A 24673-nucleotide genomic window follows, 5' to 3' on the forward strand; every position below is an offset into this window, starting at 1 on the left:
ATGTCTTTATTGAGAACTATATGTCCCTACCCAGTTGGCATATCTGGATTTTGTTTTAATTTTTAATGGCTTTATTTATTTGTGAGAGAGAGAGAGAGAGAGAGAGGGATAAAGGGAATGAGCAGGGGAAGGGCAGAGAGAGAGGGAGACAGAGAATCTGAAGCAGGCTCCAGGCTCTGAGCTGTCAGCACAGAGTCCTACTCAGGGCTGGAACTCATGAACTGCGAGATCATGACCTGAGCTGAAGTTGGACGCTTAACAGACTGAGCCACCCAGCTGCCCCTGTTTGGATTTTAATGGGCATCTCAAACTTATGTTGGCCAGAACTGAATTCTTGATTTCCTATCTCCTCCTTCATGCCATCCATCCAGTTCCTTGCTTTCTCTTCCACGGTCACACTAACAAGCCCGGTCAGTAGTTCTGCCCACCCCCCCCCCCTTCCCCTGTGCTTACCTACAGCAGTGCCTGGAACAGCGAGGGCACTGCAAACACCGTGGAAGGAGGGCCAGGGGTGACAGCACCTGTGGGAACCTACTTTTTATCTCCAATGAGAAACACATGAGACAAAACAAGTAACTAATATTTAAACGTAGATTTCAAAAAAAAATTTATTTATTTTTATTTTTATTTTTTTATTCTTTGTTTTTATTTCTGTCAAAGTACACATTATATGGCTAAAACTTTGAAATATATAACAAGGTTTATAGCGAAAGACTATTTTGGGGGCACCTGGTTGGCTCAGTCGGTTAAGCATCCTACTCTTGATTTCGGCTCAGGTCGTGATCTCACGGTTCATGGGTTTGAGCCCCGCATCAGGCTCTGAGCTGACAGTGCAGAGCCTGCTTGAGATTCTCTCTCCCTCTCTCTCTCTGCCCCTCCCCTGCTCACTCTCTCTCTCTCTCAAAATAAATAAATAAACATTGAAAAAAAAAAGAAAGAAAGACTATCTCATCCCAGATCTGTCCAATTTCTTCTGGTGTTTACCTCATGTTCCTACAAACTCTGTTTATACTGCTGCACATTGAATTTTCAGTCTTGGGGGAAATCTACTGACTACCTACTATGAGAGGTGAGGCTTTCACTCCCTTAGACTTACTCATTATCAGTCCCAACCCCACCAGCTCCACCCATCAAAAACTGTGTCACACTTTTCAGATAAATCAGTATTGCAGATTTACATTACTATGACAATTACTTGCAGCTAAGTTATTCAAATACTGTGATTGTGGGGTTTATTCCCCCCTTGGGCTAAAATAATAAATGCCTCTTGTTTTCCCCCCTTTGCTTAGTTTTCTGTATACCTAACTAAACTCTTGGACAGAATTGTAACACTTTTATCAATGTATATGTTAAATATATCACATGATCCAGCACCTAATGGTGTTTTTCTTGCACACTTTCCTCCTAGAGGCAGTGTGGTGCTTGTCCTCTGGGTTAGCTGACTAGCCGTGATCCCAGGGCTTTGCTTCACATTTACCTTGGTGATTTCCTTGCTGGAGCTTACCTTCCTCTATTCCATGACTTCTTTGTTCTCTTTTAGAAGAGAGAAAGCATGAGAAAACAAGCATCTGAAGGAAAAATCTCCTTTCCCCTCCTCTTTTTGAGAAGCACTCCTTGCTTGTGTTCTGTCTCTGTCTCTCTCAAAAATAAATAAACATTAAAAAAAAAAGAAGTCTTATGCCATTCTGAGTCCTGGACTGATGATCAGTGACCTGCTTTTTGCCCCTCCTCTCTGGAAAAGTTTAGGAACTTCTTATGTGTGGTACTTTTTTTTTTTTTTAACCAATCTGGACACTCACCCTGGAAAAATCACCTCCTTCAGTTCTGGGATATTACTATTACTATTATTATTATTATTGTTATTATTTAAAGTTTATTTATGTATTTTGAGACAGAGAGAGAGCATGTGTAATAGGGGCAGAGAGAGAGAGGGAGAGAGAGCATCCCAAGCAGGCTCTGTGCTGTCACCGCAGAGACCTATGTGGAGCTTGAACCCGCGAACCGTGAGATCATCACCTGAGCCAAAATTAGGAGTCAAATGCTTAGCTGACTGAGCCACCCAGGCGCCCCTATGTTATTTTTTGGGATAATAAATAAAATTCTTTGTCCCCTCTGCTTCCTTGTTCTAGAAACACCATTGGTTCTAGAAAAACCCTCTGTTTTATCCTTTGTTCTATAGTTGTTTTCTCCTGTTTTCTACATCTTTGTATCTTTGCTCTCAATTCTGGTAGATTTCCATACATTTTTAAATAAAATTAAAAATTTTAATTTTCCACAGACTCATTCTTCTTAAAATAGTATTGTTTTTTTTTCATAGGTGAAAAATCTTCTCTAATCTTTCCTAAGATACTAATTATGGTTTTTTTTAAGTATTAATTTGCTTCCTGCATTGTCCTGATTTCCTTTATCCTCTTTGTTCTGGAATCTGTTTGTAACGTGAGAAGCTTTTCTCAAATGTTTGGTGATTTGTGGCTGGTCTTCCTCTTTGACAGTGAGGCCTAAGAAGCCGACTGGAAGCTGTGTCTGTGGCAGCTGCCTTTTGGTTGTTATGTGGGACCCTGCTTTCTCGTTGGGGGTCTCCCTAATCCTCAAATGACAGTATTTGTGTGTCTTTCCTGGCACACGCCAGGTTCACCAGAGGGGAATCTGCTAGTCTCCTGCCTGAGTGATAAATGCCTAAGCCTCAGTTCAGGGAGGTGAGATGGGAAGGGGGTGGAGGTCTCAAGGCTGAGTATCTGGACTCTTGTTTAATTTTCCTCTCCATTTTCAGCACAGAGCCTTAGTGCGACTGGTATCTTTGGACGTGGAGTTGTTCTGGTTCAGTGTGTGTGTGTGTGTGTGTGTGTGTGTGTGTGTGTGTGTATGTGTGTGTGTTTTGAAGAGGAAAGCCTCCTGCTGTCATGGGAGGGTCTAGGATCTAGTTAGCTCCTAAAATATACTTCTAAACATTCCTCTTGATTCCAGCCTTGCCCCACACCCCTACATCCAGAGATACCTGCTATCTCCAGTTGCAGAGCCTTAGGGGGTTTTATAGTGAAACACAGCTTAATTCTTGTCTTCCCCCCTGCAGGCAGCCAGGCTCTCTCTTGGCTCTGCTGAATGACCACCCTTCCATCTGCTTCCCTTTCCCAAAATGTTTCGTGCACTAAATCTAGTTTCCTGATACATTTATCCTTGTGTGGTTATACACATTTCCCCTATATTGCCATTGTAGTAAGGTTTGGGGAGGGAGTAGAACTAAAAATGCACATCCTGAGTCCTCCATCTTTAACAAGAAGTTTATCTGTAGATGTTGTTTGTTTTGGGTAGAGAAGAGGGGATAAAGACTAAATAAAAATATGGACCTGCTCTTTCCAAATTATTCCTATTTAGTCAGGGGCCTGATGGTTATGCTGATTGGTCCTCAAGAGTTCTTCCACTGCCTTTCCAGGCCAGGACAGCTTCCATGCCTCACTGCCCTCACCCCAGCCAGACAACAGGATGCTGTTAGGTGCAGAGTGCCAGAACGCTGCGGGCTCTATGTTCCCATCATGCTCAGCTCATTTGGAAGCAGCCTTCTCTCCACAGGAAGTGCTCAGAGGCAACATTCCAGAAGGGCCGCAAGCATCCTTCTGCCTAGCCCTGCTCCAAGACTACAGTGCTGGGTCTAATACAGAAAGATTGACTGCAAGTAGGCCCATAAACCTTAGTTTAGTCTTTTATTTTCAGGACCTCAGTTTCTGTGTCTTTAGAATGGGGTATTGAACTGACAACGTCCTCAGGCGTTTTTTAGCTTTGATATCCTAAGATTATATTCACATGGAAGAAAGTAAAAGACAAAACCAAAAACCAACCCATCAAAACAGTATAAATATGTAGTCAGATACCATCAAGTTATCCATTTGCTGCATTTTTATTATACAATAGTGAGGGCTGTGACTCTTTCTTTCAAGGACCTTGCCACATGGTAGGGAGGTAAGTCAATATAAAGAACTCATTTAAGATAGAAAGTGGGAGGGCGTACTGGAATGCAATAGAGAATATACTGTGAACACAGAGGAGAGAGATGATTTCCAACTGAGGAATCCTGGGAAGGCTTCATGGAGGAGGTCTTCTGTTTGAGACACAACTAAAGTAGGGGATAGAACAGTCTCTGAAACTATACCTTCCCATGTGAGTTATGAAAAGCCATGACTAGGATCAGACCCAGGTGGAGGTTGAATGTGCCTAGGGGGAGGCTGGCAAGAGAAAGATGACAGGTGAGCCCAGAGCAGCAGCATCTGGAATCAAGGAGACCCAACATGGGGGTATCCCAACAGGTTGTCACAGGGGCTATCAGGAGCAAGTGATAGAGATTGAGGCAGGCAAGCAGCATTCTAAAAACCCGTTGGCAGGGAACGTGGTGTTAGCCACCACACTGAAGTTCAGAAGCAAGGTTCAAAGTGAGGAACATCTTCAGTAGAGTGGGTTTTGCCAATAGCAAAGCAGGCTTCCACTCACAGAGGAACCAATGAGCCAGTCGGGACCCCCAGCAGGGACTCAGACATAGGCCAAGAGACCAGTGTCTGGTGTCTGCTGGACCCAAACAGTGTTGTGGGGGGACTGATTCTTGGGAGTAAGATCAAGACTCGGTGTCGGATTGAGGTATGGTTGAGCAGGACCATGGCAATGTTGAGTCCGAGAACACGAGGAGTCTTCTTAGTTTTGGGACAAGACATGGGCTTGTTGGGGGAGGCAAGGGGGAGCAGCACGTAAAAGCACTCATCTAAGAGAAATTGAGGGAAGGTGGGAATCATTTGAGGTGCTCAATGAAGGATGTGGATGGAAATCAAGAATAAGGGCATTCTAGAATGATAGCAGAATTAAAGAAGAGAGGTTGACCATGGGGGAGGGATAGGAAAAAAAAAGAGGTTAGAGTGGGAGAGAGCCAAAGCATAAGAGACTCTTAAAAACTGAGAACAAACTGAGGGTTGATGGGGGGTGGGAGGGAGGGGTGGGTGGGTGATGGGTATTGAGGAGGGCACCTGTTGGGATGAGCACTGGGTGTTGTATGGAAACCAATTTGACAATAAATTTCATATATTGAAAAAAAAAAAAAAAGAAGAGAGGTTGAGAAATGCAGAGCAGGGATAAAGGACTGCCAGTGTCCCGGCATGACTGAAGCACAGATTGTGAGAAGAGACACTAGGGTCATAAGTGGAGGCAAAAAGAGACTGGTGCAGCCCAGGGCTGCCATGGAAGCTGTGCTTTGGAACCTGTAATAGACTCCACAGGCAGTAGGTCACAACGAAGAGGGCTGATTAAAGCACAAGAGGCTGGACACAAGTTTGGGATGTGTCAGATAGAAACGATAAAGGCCTGAACTAGGGTTATTTTAGGGAAATGGCAAGGGAAAGACAATATATGAATGTAGCCTTGAGGAAGGAATATTGAATTTTTTCCATGTGGTGCCAATAAAAACTTCAACTGGCTTTTTTTCGTGTTGAAATCATTGCAAGCAGTATAGGCTCAACTATATATTCATGCTGGCTCTCATGGAGGAGAGGAGTGATCTGTGACCTTGAACTAGAGTATTGTTAACAATTGCTAACAGATGGGGGTTCACCTGAGAAACAAGCCCATTGTCATGACTGACATTACAGTGTGACATTGGGCCAATGACTAAACTAGCTAGTACTGATTAAATTAGCATTATTAAGGGGCGCCTGGGTGGCGCAGTCGGTTAGGCGTCCGACTTCAGCCAGGTCACGATCTCGCGGTCTGTGAGTTCGAGCCCCGTGTCAGGCTCTGGGCTGATGGCTCAGAGCCTGGAGCCTGTTTCCGATTCTGTGTCTCCTTCTCTCTCTGCCCCTCCCCCGTTCATGCTCTGTCTCTCTCTGTCCCAAAAATAAATAAACGTTGAAAAAAAAAATTAAAAAAAAAAATTAGCATTATTACTACTTAGGACAGAAGCTACTATTTATTAAGTTGCTATATACCAGCCAGATTACATATCTTATCTCAAATCCTATATGGTCAGTGTTATTCCCATTTTACAAATGAGAAAGTTACTTAATGAATTTAACAATGTAAACAAGTTCACACAACTAGTAAGTACCAGAACTAGGTTTCAAATCTTGGTCTGTATGACCTGACACCCTGAGATCTTTCCAATAAAGATCCGATATTGCCTCTGCTTAGTAAAAATAGTCTTATTTATGTTTATTTCAGTAGAAAGTATGTAAACCTAGTTCTTTGACTCCTTATTTGAATTCTTGTAACCATAACTAAAAATACCTTTGAGACATCACATATGTGTGATATGTATATGTTTTGTACAAACTGTAAAAGTACCTGTAACTTTTCTTTCATTTCTTACAGTTTCATGGTCCTTTACTCACCTTGGTTGACCTTGTAGATCTGTGTGTGGATATTTCAAAAGGTTGTGTCTACTTGGAACAGATGCACTTCATTCACAGGTACAGTGATATTCTAGATACAAGGTTCCTACGGACATCGGCACAACAATTACCTGCAGTTTGGGTAAAACATGTAGGATAATTAAACATTTTCATTACTTCAAAATAGCAAACGTTTCCCTAAAAAGTCTCCCTTCTCTAAAGACCGACTTGGGTTACTTGTCTGATCTCTGGAACTTTATTCTTAGCATTATTAAATATAGCTTCTGCCATAGGGATCTGGCAGCTCGGAATTGCCTTGTCTCTGTGAAAGACTATACCAGTCCATCACGGGTAGTGAAGATTGGGGACTTTGGACTTGCAAGGGACATCTATAAAAATGATTATTATAGAAAGAGAGGGGAAGGCCTACTCCCCGTTCGGTGGATGGCTCCAGAAAGTTTGATGGATGGAATCTTCACTACTCAGTCTGACGTATGGTGAGTTTAACAGGACACGGAGAAATTTGGGCAGAACCACCCAGTGTCAGGGCCAGAAGGGAATTTAAAAGGTCATCTAACCTGGTGAGACTATTCCTGGATCTCAACATTTTCCCTTCTCACCCTAATTAGTTTTGATCCGTTGTCTTACACGTATATGTGAAATATATACATTTACTTCAAGTATTTTATCACAGTCCAAAAGCATAGAGGCTATGACTAATAGGAATTGGTACATATGAATTGATGTCCAAGTATATGTCCAAATGCCTACTCTTTTGGCATTTATGATCGTTAATTTATAGGTAGATTTTAAATCATGCATCTCAAAAACATTATGACATTGAGGAGGTTTGGACATGTCTTTAGTATTAGAATAGGATCCCTCATTTTTGCTTTTTGATCCCAAATCTTGATTAGAGCTACTCAAAATGTAAAGGTTTGTTTAATGACTTTCAAGCTGAACTGGCCATAGACAAAATTGGTGATGAGATAAAATTGGTCCCCAGTGTGGCCAGTTCACATTCATGCCTTTCCCCTCCACGTTTACCAGCATTCAAAGTCAGGGAGAAAGGGGTGAACTGCTTTCTTGCTTATCCCCATGTGAGTCTGCATATTGATGCTATGCAAACCTTTAGTGGAGGTCTGTGGTGCAGTTTCAGCTGGGGAGAAGGAAAAAATGTGTGTGTGTGTGTGTGTGTGTGTGTGCGCGCGTGTGTGTCCCCACTAAGCCTTCCTATCACCTATCACCTTTGAAGTATTGCTAGTAGGCAGTTGCTTTTTCTACTTTTTCTTGAGGTCAACTTGCTTTTAAGTCTCCCATTTGCCTTTTATGGGGCCAATAATGCCAATCACAAAGTAGACCCGGATAGCCCCAGGAATAGTTACATTGGAGAAACTACTGTAAACATGATGCTTGTAGTAAGTAGAATTAAAGTAAACTCTTTAACATCCTTAGGTCTTTTGGAATTCTGATTTGGGAGATTTTAACTCTTGGTCATCAGCCTTATCCAGCTCATTCCAACCTTGATGTTTTAAACTATGTGCAAACAGGAGGGAGACTGCAGCCACCGAGAAATTGTCCTGATGATTTGTAAGTTAATTATGCTAATATAAACACCTAAAAACAACAACAAAACCACATGTGCCTATGCAATCTTATGCCTCATTGGCATGGTATTTTAAAATAAAAACTGGAATTTGGATATTTGTGTTGTCTACATCAAATGTAAGTTGATTGTAACATTTAATTTACTAAATACATGATGGTCTCTTTTATGTATATCCATGATATTTCATTTCAGAAACAAATTTAGAAGCATAGAATATATTTATACTTTTGAGAGATGAATCCTAATAAATAAATAAAAGGCTTGTGTGTGTATGTATATACACACACATACTCATTTGACTTTGGAAGATCTAATTTGGCTAATATTTTTATTTGCATATTAAGAGATTCCATTAAAGAGGAATATATTGTTTAAAAGTTGGATTGCCTTTGTTGGTGCAGTTGATATTGGGATATAGTACTACTAAAAGTTATACAGGTTGCGATCTATTTATGAACTTAGCTCAAAGTGACTAAGTATTAGTGACTCTATCAAACTGATCCTGGCTCCTCTTGAAGTCTAATAATTCATGATTCTCAGGAGAGTAGGTGATTTTGATCTAATTACAAAAGAAAAATAAGCTCAGTTATTTTGCTGAGTAGTAATCTGCCTTCTTGTGAAGAACGTCAGCAGAAATAAACAAGTTTTGAAACTTTTTCCAAGACATGTTTGGAAAGGAACAAGTACTGAACAAGTATAAACTCTTCTGTTATGTGCACAGTACCATGCCATGCATTGTCTGGAATACATGGGTGTCTAACTAATGGCCCCAGGGCTTCAGCGTCTCAGAATGTATTTTGAAGGAGAAGAAACACACATGGAACAGTTGGATAACAAGCCAACACGTAATAAAGTGCTAAACTGTGTGGTACAGAGAAGTGCAAAAGGAATTAGCAGTATGCGGATACACACCGTGGTTGTATTGCCTTGACTATGCTGTGTTATTTTAGAGGATAATTCAGACTGGAGCCAAAAGATGATTAAGAACCGGGCACCTTGGTTGGATGTTCTACTGGTGAATGGTTTTGTATTATTTAAATCTTCCAGTCGGAATAAGAAGATTTGAGTCACTGCTTCTTTCTGATTTAGCTTTTACTGGGACATTTACAGGGAGATCAGATGTACACATACCTGACCAAGTTTGGCGACAGTGCTTAAAAATGATTTGTGATCCTTTTGGGGGAGACAGAAAAAATTCCCAAAATTAGAAGTAAGAAATTATACAAAAATGGAAAGCCTTTGACCTAGGGCTTGAGGAAATCCCCAGCATACCTAAGCATGAAATACATTTTTATTAGGTAGCAAACTGACCACTGCTGTGCAGCTCTTACATATCTGTCAAACGCTCAGAAATTTTCCCCAGAATTTCAATTGCACAAAATTTGCATTATCCCGTTAGAATTTTATCTGGCCTCTTTCCCCCCTAGAGGGTACCTCATCACAATGATGCAGTTTTATTGGATAGACAGTTTAGGATTCAATCACAGAATTCTACATTTTGATTGACGCAAATCATACCTACCTTTATTATGGGGAGGATGGAGGTGGATGATTACATGGCGGTTGTGGAGCAGAAAAACGTAGGTATGTTGGACTTTGCCCAAATGGATCCCAAAACGCAACTAGAAGGAGGAGGAAGAGATCCTAGAAAATTGCTTAGAAGAACACTCCTGTTTATAGGCAGAAACATATACTCTATACAACATTGATATATGTTTATAAAGCATATATTTATATAACATATAAACATATAACTTAATATTCTACATAACTTTATCTTGACTAATTCATTGGTTGAACACATTATTGCTGTAACTTTATAAAAATATAGTTTCCTTAAAGCCAAAATTTTCCATTGTTGGTTTTGAAGTTCATTTGAACATCTGTGATTAAAAAGTCAACAATGCTCCCAGCCACCCCCACCCCCCCACCCCCGAGTGTTACATGCTCTCAGAGCCCTGGGAAGGGTTAAGGATCTGTTGCCAACCAGGAAAACAAGCTGTGCTAGGAAATGGATCTCTCAGCCATGCCATTCAATCTGGCCGTGGCCTTAAGTTGTCATGATAAAGATTAACTACTCTCCTTAGAGTACAGAGGGAACTGATTTTTATTTGAAGCAGTTCTCTGAGATCACAGGCCCAGCTTAGAGGGTTGAAAGTCTTCACTGAGCCATGCTGCACCTTCCATTCACTGCCTAAATGCTCAGCACCTGGATGCACTCTGGGTCAGGTGAGTCCATACAGGGCCACGTTGTGCTCAGCTATTAATGGAATGCAGGAGTTCAGAGCATTCCTGCCCTTCTTTCCGTAGCCTGGGATGTATGGTGGAAAGCTCAGTCCTCAGTACTCTCTTCAACTTTCAGTTTGCACAACAGCCACACCACTCTTGAGAAGAAACGGGATCAAAGGGCAACCTACTTCAAGTGCGAGCTCTTTGGGGTTCTGTGATGGATGTATCAGAGGGGCAACTGGAATTACTGGAGGGTCTCTCATATGTAGGAGGCAACAATGGGAGAACATGAAGGTTCACCATCTTATTTTTACCTCTTAAAAGATATGTACATTTAGATGCTAGCTGGGTCTCTCTGGGATTGGGCATAGTGAGTAAGAGAATACTTACAAATCTGTATTTTATGTGCTTTGTTTCAATTCCTATGGAAATTCATCCCCTTAATACTGAAAGATGATATGAAATTTTCATCTGTTGAATTTTGATTGCTTTATGAATTCAAGGACTTTAATACTCATAGAGACCAATAATGCACATGGCTAATGAGTCTCATGCTATTTTAAAAAACCATGAGGCGAGGAAGAGTAAAGGGTTGGCATAGTGAATGGAGGAATTTGAACTTGAACATTTAGCCAAGTGAGATATTTCATGTATGAGTGAGTATTTTACCTAGCTAGAAAAACCAGGGTAGGGAAATTTTTACAAAGTGAATGACCTGTAAATTTATTTTAAGTAACATTCTCGAAGATTTGTAACTAAAACTTAGTACAGGTATCGAATACATGATATTGAATAGTGACAAGTGCATATTTGTGAGGGAAGACCGGATGCCAAACGTATAGTTGTTGTTATTAATTTATCTGAAAGATATTAGAGATCCAGTTTTTAAAAAAGTTTTTATTTGTTTATTTTGAGAGTAAGTGAGTGTAAGCAGGGGAGGGGCAGAGAGAGAAGGAGGGAGAGAGAGAGAGAATCCCAAGCAGGCTCTGCACTGACAGTGCAGAGCCTGATGTGAGGCTCAAACCCATAAACCTCGAGATCATGACCTGAGCTGAACTCAAGAGTGGGATGCTCAACCAACTGAGCCACCCTGGCACCCTAAGTAATCCATTTTTTAGAAGCTGTTAAATTCATAAAAGCCTTTTCATTCCATTGCCAGCTTAATGCTGTTTCAGAGCACAGGTTGTGCGCTTTACTTTTAAATAGCTGTTGCTTTATAAAGCTCCTCTTTTCTTAATCTAGAGCAATTCCACGTTCATTCCTGGATGGTGGGAGAGGAAGATTTGATATACTATCAGGTCATATATTTTTGCCATCAGAAAGTTTAGAATAATGATTGGGTTCAATGTAAATGAAAGCATCCATAGAAGAAAGACAAGAGGAAAGTCTGTTTAAATACTTTACATGGATTAAACAAGAGGCTGAAGTTTTGGAGGGTAGTGTGAGTGGATGAGAAACAGACTAGCTAGGTCTGGCAACCGAAGGGATGGCTTTCTTCCTTCCACTCTCCCTCCTTCTCCCTTTCCTTGTTCTGTCTCACTTTTTAAAAAAGTTTATTTATTTATTTTGAGAGAGAGAGAGAGGGAGAGAGAAGGCAAGGGGCAGAGAGAGAGAGGGAGAGAGAATCTGGTGTGGGGCTTGAACTTGGCAACCGTGAGATCATGATCTGAGCTGAAACCAAGAGTCAGACGCTTAATTAACTAAGTCACCAAGGCGCCCCATTTCTTGCTTTGTCTTTTCTCTCCTAAATAATCTTCATTAAGTATCTTGAGTCCTTTGTAGAAACGAGACACCTTATAAATAAATAAGTAAAAGAACTCCATAATTAAAATATGGCAAGTCTTGAAAGATTCTACTTACATTTTGGCAATAACTTTGAATCACAACTTTATTTTCAGAAGGGATATGATTCCTGTGGTGAATTAGACTTTCTCCTCTCAAGATTCTACTTTAAATATTGGTTTAAATTTCATGATTCCATATAAGTTGTACTATTTTATTTCAGAGTCTAATCATCCTTCATTCAAATCTTTGTATCATCCCTATTTTTAAATGAGAGGTTATAAAGAAATATGTAAAAGGTAGGTTCTCGGCTGTGATTCTCATTTTTAAGAAATAGAGTCAAGTTTCACATTCTATATCCAGAATGTAAATTCCTTGTAATATATGTGAAGTTGTCAGATGAATACTGGAAAATCGACCAATATTAGATTTCCCCATAATACTCTGATTTTGAGTACTTACTCTGACCTGAAGTGCTTGCCAAGAAATGAGACAGAAGTGGACTTTGCACCATACTATAAGGGAATGGAGATTCCATTATAATTTCTAACATAGACACTAGCTACTTTGAGTACAGTACCTGTAATGATTTCTTGGTCATTGTCGTCTAGTGATTGGAGACATCCTTACTCTACTACCATTGCCATTACCTTAGTCCATACCTTCATGATCTCTCACTTTGTCTTCTTTAATAACTTCTTTGCTTCTAACTTTCCCCTCTACAATTCACTCTCCACATATATCAGCTGGAGTAACTTCTTTAAGAATTTAAGATCATGCCTTCTTAAAAACCTTCAACAGCTTCCCATTGTAGTGCCATAAAATCCAACTCCTAGTCTGGCCTGTGAGACCTGCATGATTTCTCCTTCCTCTTCCGATCTCCTCTCTTAACACTCTCCCCTTCCAATGACTGCTCTTCGGCCAAGCTGGCTTTCTTTCAGATTCTAAAATGAGCCACGTTCTTTCCTAATTTAGGAATTTACACATGTTTTTCCCTCTTCTAATGTGTTCCCTGACTCCCATCCCCACCCTATTCCCGTGACTAGCATCTTATTTTCCTACGAAGTTCTTTGGCTTAAATGTCACCTTTTCAGAGTGTCCTTCTGACAGCAACTTACTAAAAATGTTCCATCTCTATTAGATCTCACATTTGTTTTCTTTAGTACTTTTTTTAGAACTTGTAATTTGTAATTGTATAGTAATCTGTTGATATAGTAGTACTAATATTTTTAAATACTTTCCATCTTACATTTCTTTACCAGTTTTTCTCTCCCTGTCCCCAGTATGCCTTCTAGCTCCAGAGAGTAAGAAAAAAAAAAAAAAAAGCAGGTACTTGACCTTTTTAGTAAATCAGTAGACTTGAAAGCCAGGTTTGGAGGAAGGTGTGGTTATCTAGAATCCTTTAGCTTCTTGTTAGTATGCTAAATGCCAGGTTTGAATGACTAGAACCTATAATTCTATATAAGGATAATCTAATTAAAAAGAGGGAGTAGTAGAAGCCCATTTCTTCGAAGCCCTAAGGAAGTGTAGGAAGAAGAGACCTTGATAGATAGAGGTTGGAGGATGAAGATGTTGGATATCTAGGTCCTGAAAAACCTTCTGTGTAAGCTTCAGTTAGACTAAAGGTGGAAAACTGCCCACCTCTCCCAATTTGGGAGGATGGCAAGTTGATCATTGAGCTGGGGACTCCCCACCCAGCCTCATCCCATTGACATGGAGACCCAGCATCATGAGTAAGGTAGAAGGGCATGTCCAGACAGAGAAGGTCAAGTTGCACTTCCCATCTTCCTTTGTTTCCCATTCAGCGTGGACATTTTGTTGAAAGCTAGACATTAGGGCAAGGAGCATCCTTTAGTCACACAACAGAAACAGGTAGGGATTCCCTGGGCCTTGTCAGCATATACAGGGCATGAGGCAGTCTCAGAGATGGTTATGGTTAGAGAGAGGAAAGGGAAGACCAGTTCACGGGGCAGGGGTGGGGGGGGGGTGGGGGAGTGGGAGGGTGGGGTGGGGGGAGGGGGGAGCTGAAGGATACAAAGGTAAAGAAATCGGAGACTGCAGATAGCAGCTGATGCCTGCAGAATGGGCCAGACCAGTCACTCCTTACTGAATTCCTGATCATTCTATTCTGAGACCAGCAATGATCTGGAGGGCACAGTGCAGTCCAAAGAATTTTTCACTGTGCCATCATAAGTCACGTAAGACTTTCACCCAACATATATCCTGCCACCATCTTTTAGAAGAGGACAGAGGGAGTAGGAATAGACTAAAATTAGAGGTTGATTTATTATCCAGAAAAGACTGAGCATTACCTAAAAAGATTGTTTAAAATATTGAATTGCACCAGGTTTTAAATACCATTGTATTTAACGAGGTTAACTTTTTTCCTTCTAGGTGAGGGCTCTAAGAAAGACCTAATTAGTAGCAGACAATATAAAAAAAACTACATTTTTTTTCCAGCTCATATGAGTTGTAGTGAGATAAATTTTTGTCACCTTCTTACATTTACTATATGTATTTCTATGAGGACAACCACATCCCTAGCTCTTTATATACTGCCAATATATAATAAGTTTCTAAGTCTTTGCTGAATGAATGAACACAGTTAAGAGTGTTACACAGATATTTCTTAGACAACTGTTAAGGAAAAAATAATGTTTAATAAACCAGCTACTAATGTCTGAGGAAACTGAGTCTCTTACTTAATTTGACAGTATAATGAGGAGTTAAAAGCATTAGAACTGAATGTGGTTTCTACCTCGGGTTCTGCCGCTAAAGATCTATGTGGTTTAGAGTAATCTTAGATTTTGTTCTAGATATCAATGTATGAGTATAAAGTCTTCATATTCTTCAGTAATTTCTATAGCTGTTAGTGCCCTTACGTGTTAAGCAATCATTTTCCAACAATCTATTTTATTTATTTATTTGGGTTAATGACTGTTCAAAGTAATGGCTTTTTGAAAGAAAGGTGTTATCTAACAAAGGTAGTAATATTGGAAGACACTATTAAGTGGAAACCAAAGATTTTTGTTCTGGCTTATTTATACTAATTATGGAAAACTGGCAATAACTCAAATTTGTTGCCTTCTGAAATGACCTTACCTGGGTTATCAGTACTGGTTGCCTAATGATCTCCAATCACCACTTATTTTTGTGCCTTTACCTGTGTATCCAGGTGGAATCTGTTGACCCAATGCTGGGCTCAAGAACCTGACCAAAGACCTACTTTCCACAAAATACAAGATCAGCTTCAGTTATTCAAAAATGTTTCCTTAAATAGTATTTCTCAACGCAGAGAAGAAACAGACCCCAGTGGAGTCATAAATGAGGGCTTTGAATGTAAGTTTGATTCTTTTTCAGAATTTTCTGGTTTTCTCTCTAGTCTGAACTGAACAGGTTAAAATGGGGGTATATATACGCATAGAAGACATTTTATGGTGAGGAAGAAGAAGAATATACTGGTACTATGTATTCATTGTACTCCTCTTTGGAAATTACTATGATTTCTTTATTTAAAAAAAATTTTTAGAGCGTGGCAATGCACACACACGCATGCATGTGCGGGGGAAGGGCAGAGGGAGAGAGAGAGAAAAAGAGAGAGAGAGAGAACCTTAAGTAGGCTCCATGGTCAGCACAGAGCCAGAGTCAGGGCTCAATCCCATGACCCTGCAACCAAGACCTGAGCCAAAATAAAGAATCAGATACTCAACTGGCTGAGACACCTGCATGGCCCTGGAAATTATTTTGAATTGGGCACTAAATTAAAAAAAATAATAAAGAATAGTGACATGGCCCCTGGACTTTACAATCTCAGATAGTAAGGAGGAGAATGAACATGTTAGACTATATTCTTATGAGATCTATTTTCCTTCCCCTCCACCCCTCATACCCGTTTCACCCTCAAGTACAGAGCTGAGTTAATTATAGACTGTTAGTTGATGGTACATCATGATCATTGGTGTATGCAGGGCTTCACTCCTGTTTGTTTGTTTAGTCCTTTTATCTCCCTCTTCTCCTGTTCTAGTTTCTCCCTCCTCTTGCCAGGCAACCATTCTAGTGTCTTTAATGTGCATCTTTTCATTTGTATGTTTTGCTACAAAACGCGTACTGTTTTGTACACACAGATACTATTGTGTTTGTAAAGCTTCTCTTCTTTTTCGTTGAACACTATGTTTTTAAGAGCCATCCGTGTTGCTGTGCGTATGTCTAATTGTTGGCTTAGGAATTTTGCTAGGATTATTGTAGTGGCTCACGCCTTGTGAAGGTCTAGTCTGATACCACAATTTTAGGAACTTTGTAAATAAGGCAATGATCCTTTGGAACCATTCAACTGGGATAGACAGACTAACCTTTTTTAGTTCAGTGAAAAGCACAAAATGGAATTAAAATGCAGCAGTCACTTAATTCATTTTCAAAATCGGATTTATCATACCTTTGTGTACTGGCTGCAGAAAACTGAATTGTCAAATGATCCTCTCCAGCTGCTCTAGAACTCCTTCCAGCTATTAAATGTTCACAGGGCCCTTTGCGAATGCAGACATTTTTGCTTAAAAATAAAGCTGGCAAGATGGACCATGAGTCAGAAATCTCTCAGCAATTAGGCCTCTTAGTGTTTGTGGTAACTGATTACAAGAGGCTGAAGACCGACGTGGAGTCGGGCGTGAGACCTCTGTGGAGTGATGCACTTGACTAATAAATAGCAGGGAAGAATAAGCAGCACAGGGTGAACATCTACTTGTCTTGCATGCTGTATTTCTGAATACATATTTGGGGTAAATTAGGATCCATGACATGCATGGAAATAAAACTGGTGGTTTGGCTTCTTTAACATGAATAGCCAAGTGACAGACTGGAAAGGGCTGTGCTTGTCTTGAGCGGGCGTCGTAACCCTTGTCAGCTGAGCCTTCTTCATGGTCTCACATGAGCTGCACCTGTCTTCTCACCTCCAGTGACCGAGCCCTGAGGGGTTACAACTGCTGCAGCAGCCCCAGCCTTTTGGGGGTTTCTGTACAGACACGTGCCTGGGTGACGATCACACAGGATAAGGAAAAACGGATTGTAACCCATTCTAGACACTATCAAGTTCTTCTCATTTTTTAAGTGTTTACTTAACGTATTTTTCTAAATGCAATTCAGTAAGAATTTTGAAAAATTATTTCAACAGATACTTATTGACTTGTTGCAAGGCATAGTGTTAAGCACCTACACTTAATGTATTCCAGTGGGTTTGCTTTAAGGAAAAAAAAAGGAGGCAAGAATATTTCTTTCCCTTGAGAAACTTTAGAGTCAGTTTCTTTAACTTTGTATATAAAGTTTAATAGGAGTGCTGCTTTCATTGGCTCTTCTTGTCATAGGATGATGTCTCTATCCCTAGTGTTTTGCTGACGCCATTTGAACCTGCTCTTGCCCGGCCTCGTTCTTACTTTTGGTACCCTCACAACTAGATGACTGCTCTTACTTCTGCAAGCAGCACTTAACTGATAAGACTCAGATTTGAATTTGTTTGTGAATATCCTTTTAGTAGACTTTCCAAAATTAAGCACAACTATTATCTTTTTTAAGGGCTTAAAAAATAGTTTCTATGTTATTTTACATCAATCGTCAAAATGACTCCTGAGTCCTTTCCAGTCTTCCTTTGAACTTCTCCAGCAATTGCTCATAGTAACTCCTCTTGCTATATTATTTTATAACTGTGTCTACATTTTAAGGATCTTTGTTATGAAAGTGATTTTTGTTTATTGTTGAAAAGCATATAACATGATCTAAACAGACTAAAAAGCAAAGTCTCCTACTTCCTCCTTATTCTTACTCTCTGATGCTAGCCAGAGTTAGCAATTTGGTTATATGCTTTTAGATATTTTATAGGCATATACAACCATTGACCGAAATGTTCATTTATATATATTTATATATGTATTGGCTGGATTTAGAGATAAAATTTATGTAATCTAGAGAAATGAGTGGGATATAGATTCTCTGGTCAGTTTTTATACTTTTTTTTTTTTTCTTATAAGTGAGATGATGTGTAAGGATTCAGGGAGCGGATGACTTTATGCTATATCTTTTTCAGAAATCCAGGAGGCATTCTCTATTGCCATTGAGAGGGAATCCATGTTCTGTGGGCCTCCAGAGGAGGGATGCCAGATCCATACTGTGTGTCAGAGAGTCAATAAAAGCCACTGGGAAGAGGTTATTTCCAAGCTGAGTTTTGCAGGGAGGTCAGAAAAGTAATATTTCAGGGTGGAAGGAACAATATGTAGAAAGGCATGGGATAACAGTGAATGGGGGTGTTCACAAAACTGCATGTAGTTTATCACACGGGGGGGGGGGGGGATTGGCAAGTGATGAAATTGGAGGGATAGTGGTTGTACATAAATGACCAGGTAAAAAATTGGAAATTAATGGAAGCTGAATTAATGAATGATAATAGGTGTAGAGAGGAGGAAATGGAGGCCAGAGGTAGATGTTGTAATACTTGGCATCTAATTGAGTGACAGAGAGAGGAGACAATGGTGAGTCCCAGTGATTTGTGAAAGTACGTAAAGAGTAGTGCTGTTTCCAAAGATGGGGGGCATAGCAGGAAGAATAGCTTTGCACGTGTTTGGTTGGAGTTGGTTATGGGATAAGTGAAGAATCCTAGTATTCAGCTGAAAGGTCTGTCCTGTAAATACAGGTAGTTGAAGTCAAGGGTATAGATGAGGTCATTCAACGAGGGTGTATAAAATAAGAAGAGAGGTGAACGGTGGATGGGACCTAGGAACAGCCAATAAATATATTAGCGACGGACAAAGAAAGATGGTGGACCGAGAGAAGCCAGAGGGGACAGGAAGGTCATAAGAGAGTATTGTCAAATCCAAAAGAGAGAGGCTCATGAAGGAGGGAGTGGTCAAATGCTGCAGAAGTAAAGAGTTCCAGAGGGCTGTAAGGATTTTACAGTTGACTTGTATTTTAAATCTCACTCTTTACTTATGGAATCCTTTCCTTCTAACGTGTGCAGTCTATAAAAATCATAGAGGCTGCCATGATGGGTTTAGGAGGGTCCGAGATCTGAGCTTTATCTTAGCCTCTCTCAGAAGTCTCTATGAACACTTAAGACCTTTTTACTATGTTGCATTACTTAGCTCATCTGTGAGGCCGAGATAAGTAACAATGCTCACATTAAATACATAGAACAAAACTTTTTTGGGGAATGGCTTTTAATTGTCATATTAGCTAATCTTATTTTAGTACTTTTTATGTGTAATTCACTGTGCTATGTGGGTTAACTCGTTAAATCCTCACAACAGCCCTATGACATGGATATTATTATATCACCATTTTATAGATGAGAAGACTGAGGTTTAGCAACCTGCCAACGGTCATACTGCTGAGGTGGGGCTGGTGTATGGCTTCTGTTCCAGAACCTTTGCTCTCAGCCTTCACAGAGACATGGCTGAGGTGAGGAACATACCCACACACTTTCCCCAATTTGTTTTCCCACCAGTTTATCCTGGTTATTTAGATGCCACATGGTTGGCAGACTGAATTAAAATTTTAAATAATGTTCAAAAAACAGAGAAGCAGACAAACATGCACAATAACGAAGCAGGAAGAGCTTAACGGGGAATATAACCAAACTTTGATAATTTAGCCAGAAACAAGCAATTCTGTGCCAGGACAGAAATTCAATTTTAGTAGAAGAGAAATTCTTGTTCCATTATTTACAATGAATGTAAATCCAGAAGATAAGGAATGGAAAGGGATATGGGAATCGCTAAAGTTTTTGGTTGTGGAGATACGACTGAGCAAAAGGGGCAGAGAGAAGAAATAGACTGCCAGGCAGAGTTTGCATATTTGCAAAGGATAGAAATCACAAAACAGTGCCTTCAAGGGAAGCCTAAACTTAATTACCTTTTTAATAAGAGAGAACGTGTTTAATAATAGTTTACTGCCCTGCAGACTGCTAGGCATATTTAGCAAAGCAGGAAGATGTCGTCTGTCTTGACTGTTATTACTGGAGATACATAAGAAGATAAGAAAGTCACTGGAAAGACTTTTTTGGAAAAAAAAAAGGGGGGGTAGGCTTACAAGGAGCAATAATACCATGCTTATCCTATGGTCCTACTGACCTAATGGGGTAGAGAAGGGATAGGGAGAGAAGATTAGTAACGTATCTGGGCATCTAGTAAAAATATCCCAGTGACTTCATCCAAACATTTTTGTAAACATCACCTCATCAGTCCCAGAGAGTTCTACAGGAAACAAATCTAAATGCTCCTCTGCTGTTCTAAACATAGCCAGTCAGCCGGCATATGTCTCGTCTGTAAATACCCTGTCTTGCTTGGAAGTCTTTATTTTAATATTTCCCTCTTAAAGAAAGACTTGCTGAGCACATGCTATCTTTGTTCAGGATCTCTGCTTTAAGGTCTGAACTGCGGGCTTTCTATTTCATTTTCAACAAAAATAAACAAACAAAACACCCTCCTCCCCACCATCTTTCATAAGTTCTTTATGCAATAAGATGTACTAATTGCTGAAAGCTTGCCAGGGTCAAGTTACTAAATATTGCTCTAAGTACTATAAACCAGTGGAGTAGTTAGCTAATGATTTTTCTTTGACACACGGTGCCAGAATTTGTAAGAAGAGTTCATTTGCCTCGTATAAAAATTGTTTTTGAAATAACAAGAGGCAAAAGAAAATTTAAATCATGTATCGGTAGAAAGTTTCCCAGTATGCTATTTAATGAATTAAACTTAAGAAAATGAAGCGTCTGATAACATGAGCAGTTAGACCTATATTGTAGGTTTAGTTTTGAAATTTTCTAAACTTTCCTTTAGCTTAATTTATTTTTTATTTTATTTTTTTTGTTTACTTATTTTTGGGAGAGAAAGAGAGACAGAGTACCAGCAGGGGAGGAGCAGAGAGAGAGGGAGACACAGAATCTGAAGCAGGCTCCAGGCTCTGAGCTGTCAGCACAGAGCCTGACATGGGGCTTGAACCCACGAACTGCGAGATCATGACCTGAGCTGAAGTCAGATGCTTAACCGACTGAGCCACCCAGGTGCCCCAGTCTAATTTCTTTAAGCCCTTCAGGAACATCCTACTTTCCTCAGTCTGGGTCACTGGACTATTTAGAGTTAAATCTATTATCTCTTCCTATCACTTTTTGATATTTTTGATTGCTATTATCATATGTAGGAAATTATTCTTACGAGTTTCTCAATGGCTCTTAGTACATATTGACCATAATCATAACAGCAGGATGTTTCCATAGATATTCAGCACTTAGGCATTAACGAACCTTGGCATCTGATAAAGTTATTTCTATGGGAGAGATATTTTATAACACTACGTGACTATCCATGTGGTTTGCAATATGCTATGATGATGTTTGAAGGATGAAGAGGAACATGAAATGATGGCAAGGAGTCTGTGAGCCTGTAGCTCAGCCATTGTGTCCTTCAGCCCAGTGGGAAGTTCTGCAAAAGAAACATGCACCTAGTAAAACAGAGCAGGGACAGAGTTCACAAGCTCTTATAATAAAATAAGCTTCGTAGGTCAGGTTTGGAACTTGATAAATATGCATTAAATAAAAATTTAATGGTAAATTCCATTGGCAAAAAGTAGGTATAATGGTACCTCCCTTAGTCCTTTGAAGTTGTTTCTTGTCCTCATATTTCCATTTAAATTCATTCCAAATAAACCCAGCCTGGGTGTACATCAGGGCTAAATGCAGGTGTCACCTTCCTTAGCGACACACATTTGGATGCTCTTTTGCTGGAAGGATGATAAGGACAAAGGAAGGAGCATCATCTGTGGCCTGAAATGTTTCTGATTTGTAAAATATGATATGTTCTGAAAGAACAGTAATATTCCTTTTTTAAAAAAATTTAATGGTTATTTTTGAGACAGAGAGAGAGAGAGAGAGAATGAGTCAGGGGAGGGGTCAGAGAGAGAGGGAGACACAGAATCAGAAGCAGGCTCCAGGCTCTGAGTGTCAACACAGAGCCCTACGTGGGGCTTGAACTCATGGACCATGAAATCGTGACCTGAGCTGAAGTCAGATGCTTAACCAACTGAGACACCCAGGCATCCCCAAGAACAGTAATATTTCTGATCATAAATTTTTCTTTTAGGTACTGACACTCAGAAGTTGAAAAGCACTGATCAAAAACCATCCCCATAATACACATTTATATATTTATGTTTAGATTGTGTATTTGTCCCTTTTGATTACCTAGAATCTTGTGAAATGTTTCAGAAGCTCTGCTGTTAGGTTTCAGCAAGAGTTCTTGTACTTTTCTCTGTAAAAAGGTCAGTCTGTAAGTAAAGAAGACAAAATAATATGAGCATAATTGTGAAGAAGGCCGATTAGCCTCTGGCTGCCCATTTTTCTGCTGCCGCCCTGACCCCACACACACATGTCCAGAGTGTCTTTCAAGGACTCCTACAGGGCACACTGCCCACCCACCTGATTCCTCCTCACAGAGAACAGCAGCTCTGCCCTCCCACTGGGGAGGGTGAATATGGGGACACAATCTGGATTCAAATTACAGCTGTGTGACCTTGGGCAAATTATTTAGCCCCTCTGTGCCTCAGTTTCCTTAACTGTTAAATGGGGATAATACTAGCATTTATTTAATAGAAGAATGAGTAAATATATGTATATAGTTTATTTATTTTATTTATTTATTTTTTATTAAAAAATTTTTTTAACGTTTATTTATTTTTGAGACAGAGAGAGACAGAGCATGAACGGGAGAGGGGCAGAGAGAGAGGGAGACACAGAATCGGAAGCAGGCTTCAGGCTCTGAGCCATCAGCCCAGAGCCCGATGCGGGGCTCGAACTCACGGACCGTGAGATCGTGACCCGAGCTGAAGTCGGACGCTTAACCGACTGAGCCACCCAGGCGCCCCTATATGTATATAGTTTAGAACAGTGCCTGGTATGTAGTACGTGCTCTATGTTAACAACAACAATAATAATCACTATTATCTTTCATGTTATTTTCCTTCTCCCTCAACTCTGTCATCAAAACTTGCCAGGCCTACCCATTCCCTGTCAGCCCTATGAGGTCATAAGCATGCTGGTGTATGTATTTGCTAATTAGTGTTAACGCACCTTATCCCAGGGAGATAGTTGAGGGGGACCAGCCACACCAGTCCATACTTGGTGTTCTCCTTTCCTTGAATGTTCTCCCTCAGATATCCACGTGTCCAATTCTCTCACTTAATTCAGGTTTCTACTTGAATTTTACCTTGCTAGAGAGGACTTCGCTGACATTTCATCTAAAATAGCAGCCCCCTCCACCCCCACCATTATTTTCTCATTCCGTTTTTCTGCCAAATTTTCCTTCATAGTGCTCATCACCCCCTGACATAGGCTTAGCTGTCTGTTAGTTTATTGTCTGTCTCCTCCCATCAGAATGTAAACCCCAAAGAGGGACAACTTTGTTTTGTCCATTCTTGCTTCATCGATACCTAGAACACAGCCTGGCACGTGGTAGGCATCTGGTAAATATTATCTTAATAAATGACTAAATTACTTAATCTTTAATTTAAAGGGGGGTATTTTAGCCAGCGGGATGGAAACGTAAGCACTTCAGACAAAAAAGCCAACATAAGGGCACTTAATTCCTATCACCAAGGTGGTGACCTGTTCAGTTTGGTAGAGTTATCATCTCTGAGCTCTCACCACCTTTTACATATTCCTTTATTACATACAGCACACCTTGTCATCTATAGTAATGTTTCTGCTCCTCTACAAGACTATGATAGCTTCAAGGACAAGGAGCAGGTCTTGCTTATTTTTGTATTCTCTTGGTGGCCCTCATAAATGCTTGCTGAGCCTATGCGTAAGGTTGGCATTGTTACAATTCCTGTACAGTCTGTATATTACAGATACAGAAGTCAAATAGAAACTAGCATAATTTTACATTTTTTTTTTTCACAGATGAAGATGGCAGTGTGATCTGTTTGAATTCAGGTGACGTTACGTCAGTTGCTTTAATGGAAACCAAGAACCAAGAAGGGTTAAACTATATGGTACTTGCTACAGAGTGTAGCCAAGGTGAAGGAAATTCTGAGGGTCCTCTAGGCTCCAAGGAATCTGAATCTTGTGGTCTGAGGAAAGAAGAGATGGAACCACATGCAGACAAAGATATCTGCCAAGAAAAACAAGTGGCTTACTGCCCTCCTGGCAAGCCTGAAGGCCTGAACTATGCCTGTCTCACTCACAGTGGATATAGAGATGGGTCTGATTAATAGCTCTGTTTGGGAAATGCAGGGCTGAGATAAACACTCCCATTAAGTAGTTACTGAAAGAAAACACTGGTAGGACGATAGATGCTGTGGTAGTCCATGACTCCAAATTAACACTGAAAAGTTCCTGAATTCCTGAATTCTTGGTTCCAAGAGCCGTTTGATTTCAACTGTGGCAATCCCCATAACAACTGCCTAACCTTCAGTAGAATTCTGACGTGAACCACTAAACATCGGAAAGCTTAGGAAGACTCAAGACTCTGGAAGGAAACTGCTCCCCTTCTCCCCTGAGGTCCCTTAGTCCATTGCTCACCCTTCAGTCTGGGCTGCACCAGAAGCATCTTGGTTAGATGGGGAGAGACCAAATAGCTACGTTTAGGGACCTGAAGGAGGGCGATGAAGAGTGTGCTCAGGGGGCCGACTGAACTACAGATTATCCCCAAAGGATGTATAT

The 24673-nt window shown here is 40.3% G+C and overlaps 1 protein-coding gene across 2 annotated transcripts in view; it reads left to right on the forward strand.

The window, feature by feature from the left end:
- Positions 1-24222, forward strand: part of ROS1 (ROS proto-oncogene 1, receptor tyrosine kinase) — a 117635-nt gene extending 93413 nt beyond the window's left edge. For both annotated transcript variants that reach the window (XM_047102783.1, XM_047102784.1), the window contains exons 40-44: positions 6340-6437; positions 6653-6856; positions 7815-7949; positions 15155-15318; positions 23912-24222. In XM_047102783.1, the coding sequence (XP_046958739.1) occupies positions 6340-6437; positions 6653-6856; positions 7815-7949; positions 15155-15318; positions 23912-24222 (912 nt within the window). The remainder of the gene's footprint in view (positions 1-6339; positions 6438-6652; positions 6857-7814; positions 7950-15154; positions 15319-23911) is intronic.
- Positions 24223-24673: the final 451 nt, after the last annotated feature.

The sequence above is a fragment of the Lynx rufus genome, unplaced genomic scaffold (assembly GCF_022079265.1).
Source record: "Lynx rufus isolate CCGP_SWC_20201006 ecotype Redwood Valley unplaced genomic scaffold, mLynRuf1.p SCAF_6, whole genome shotgun sequence".
Classification (NCBI taxonomy): domain Eukaryota; kingdom Metazoa; phylum Chordata; class Mammalia; order Carnivora; family Felidae; genus Lynx; species Lynx rufus.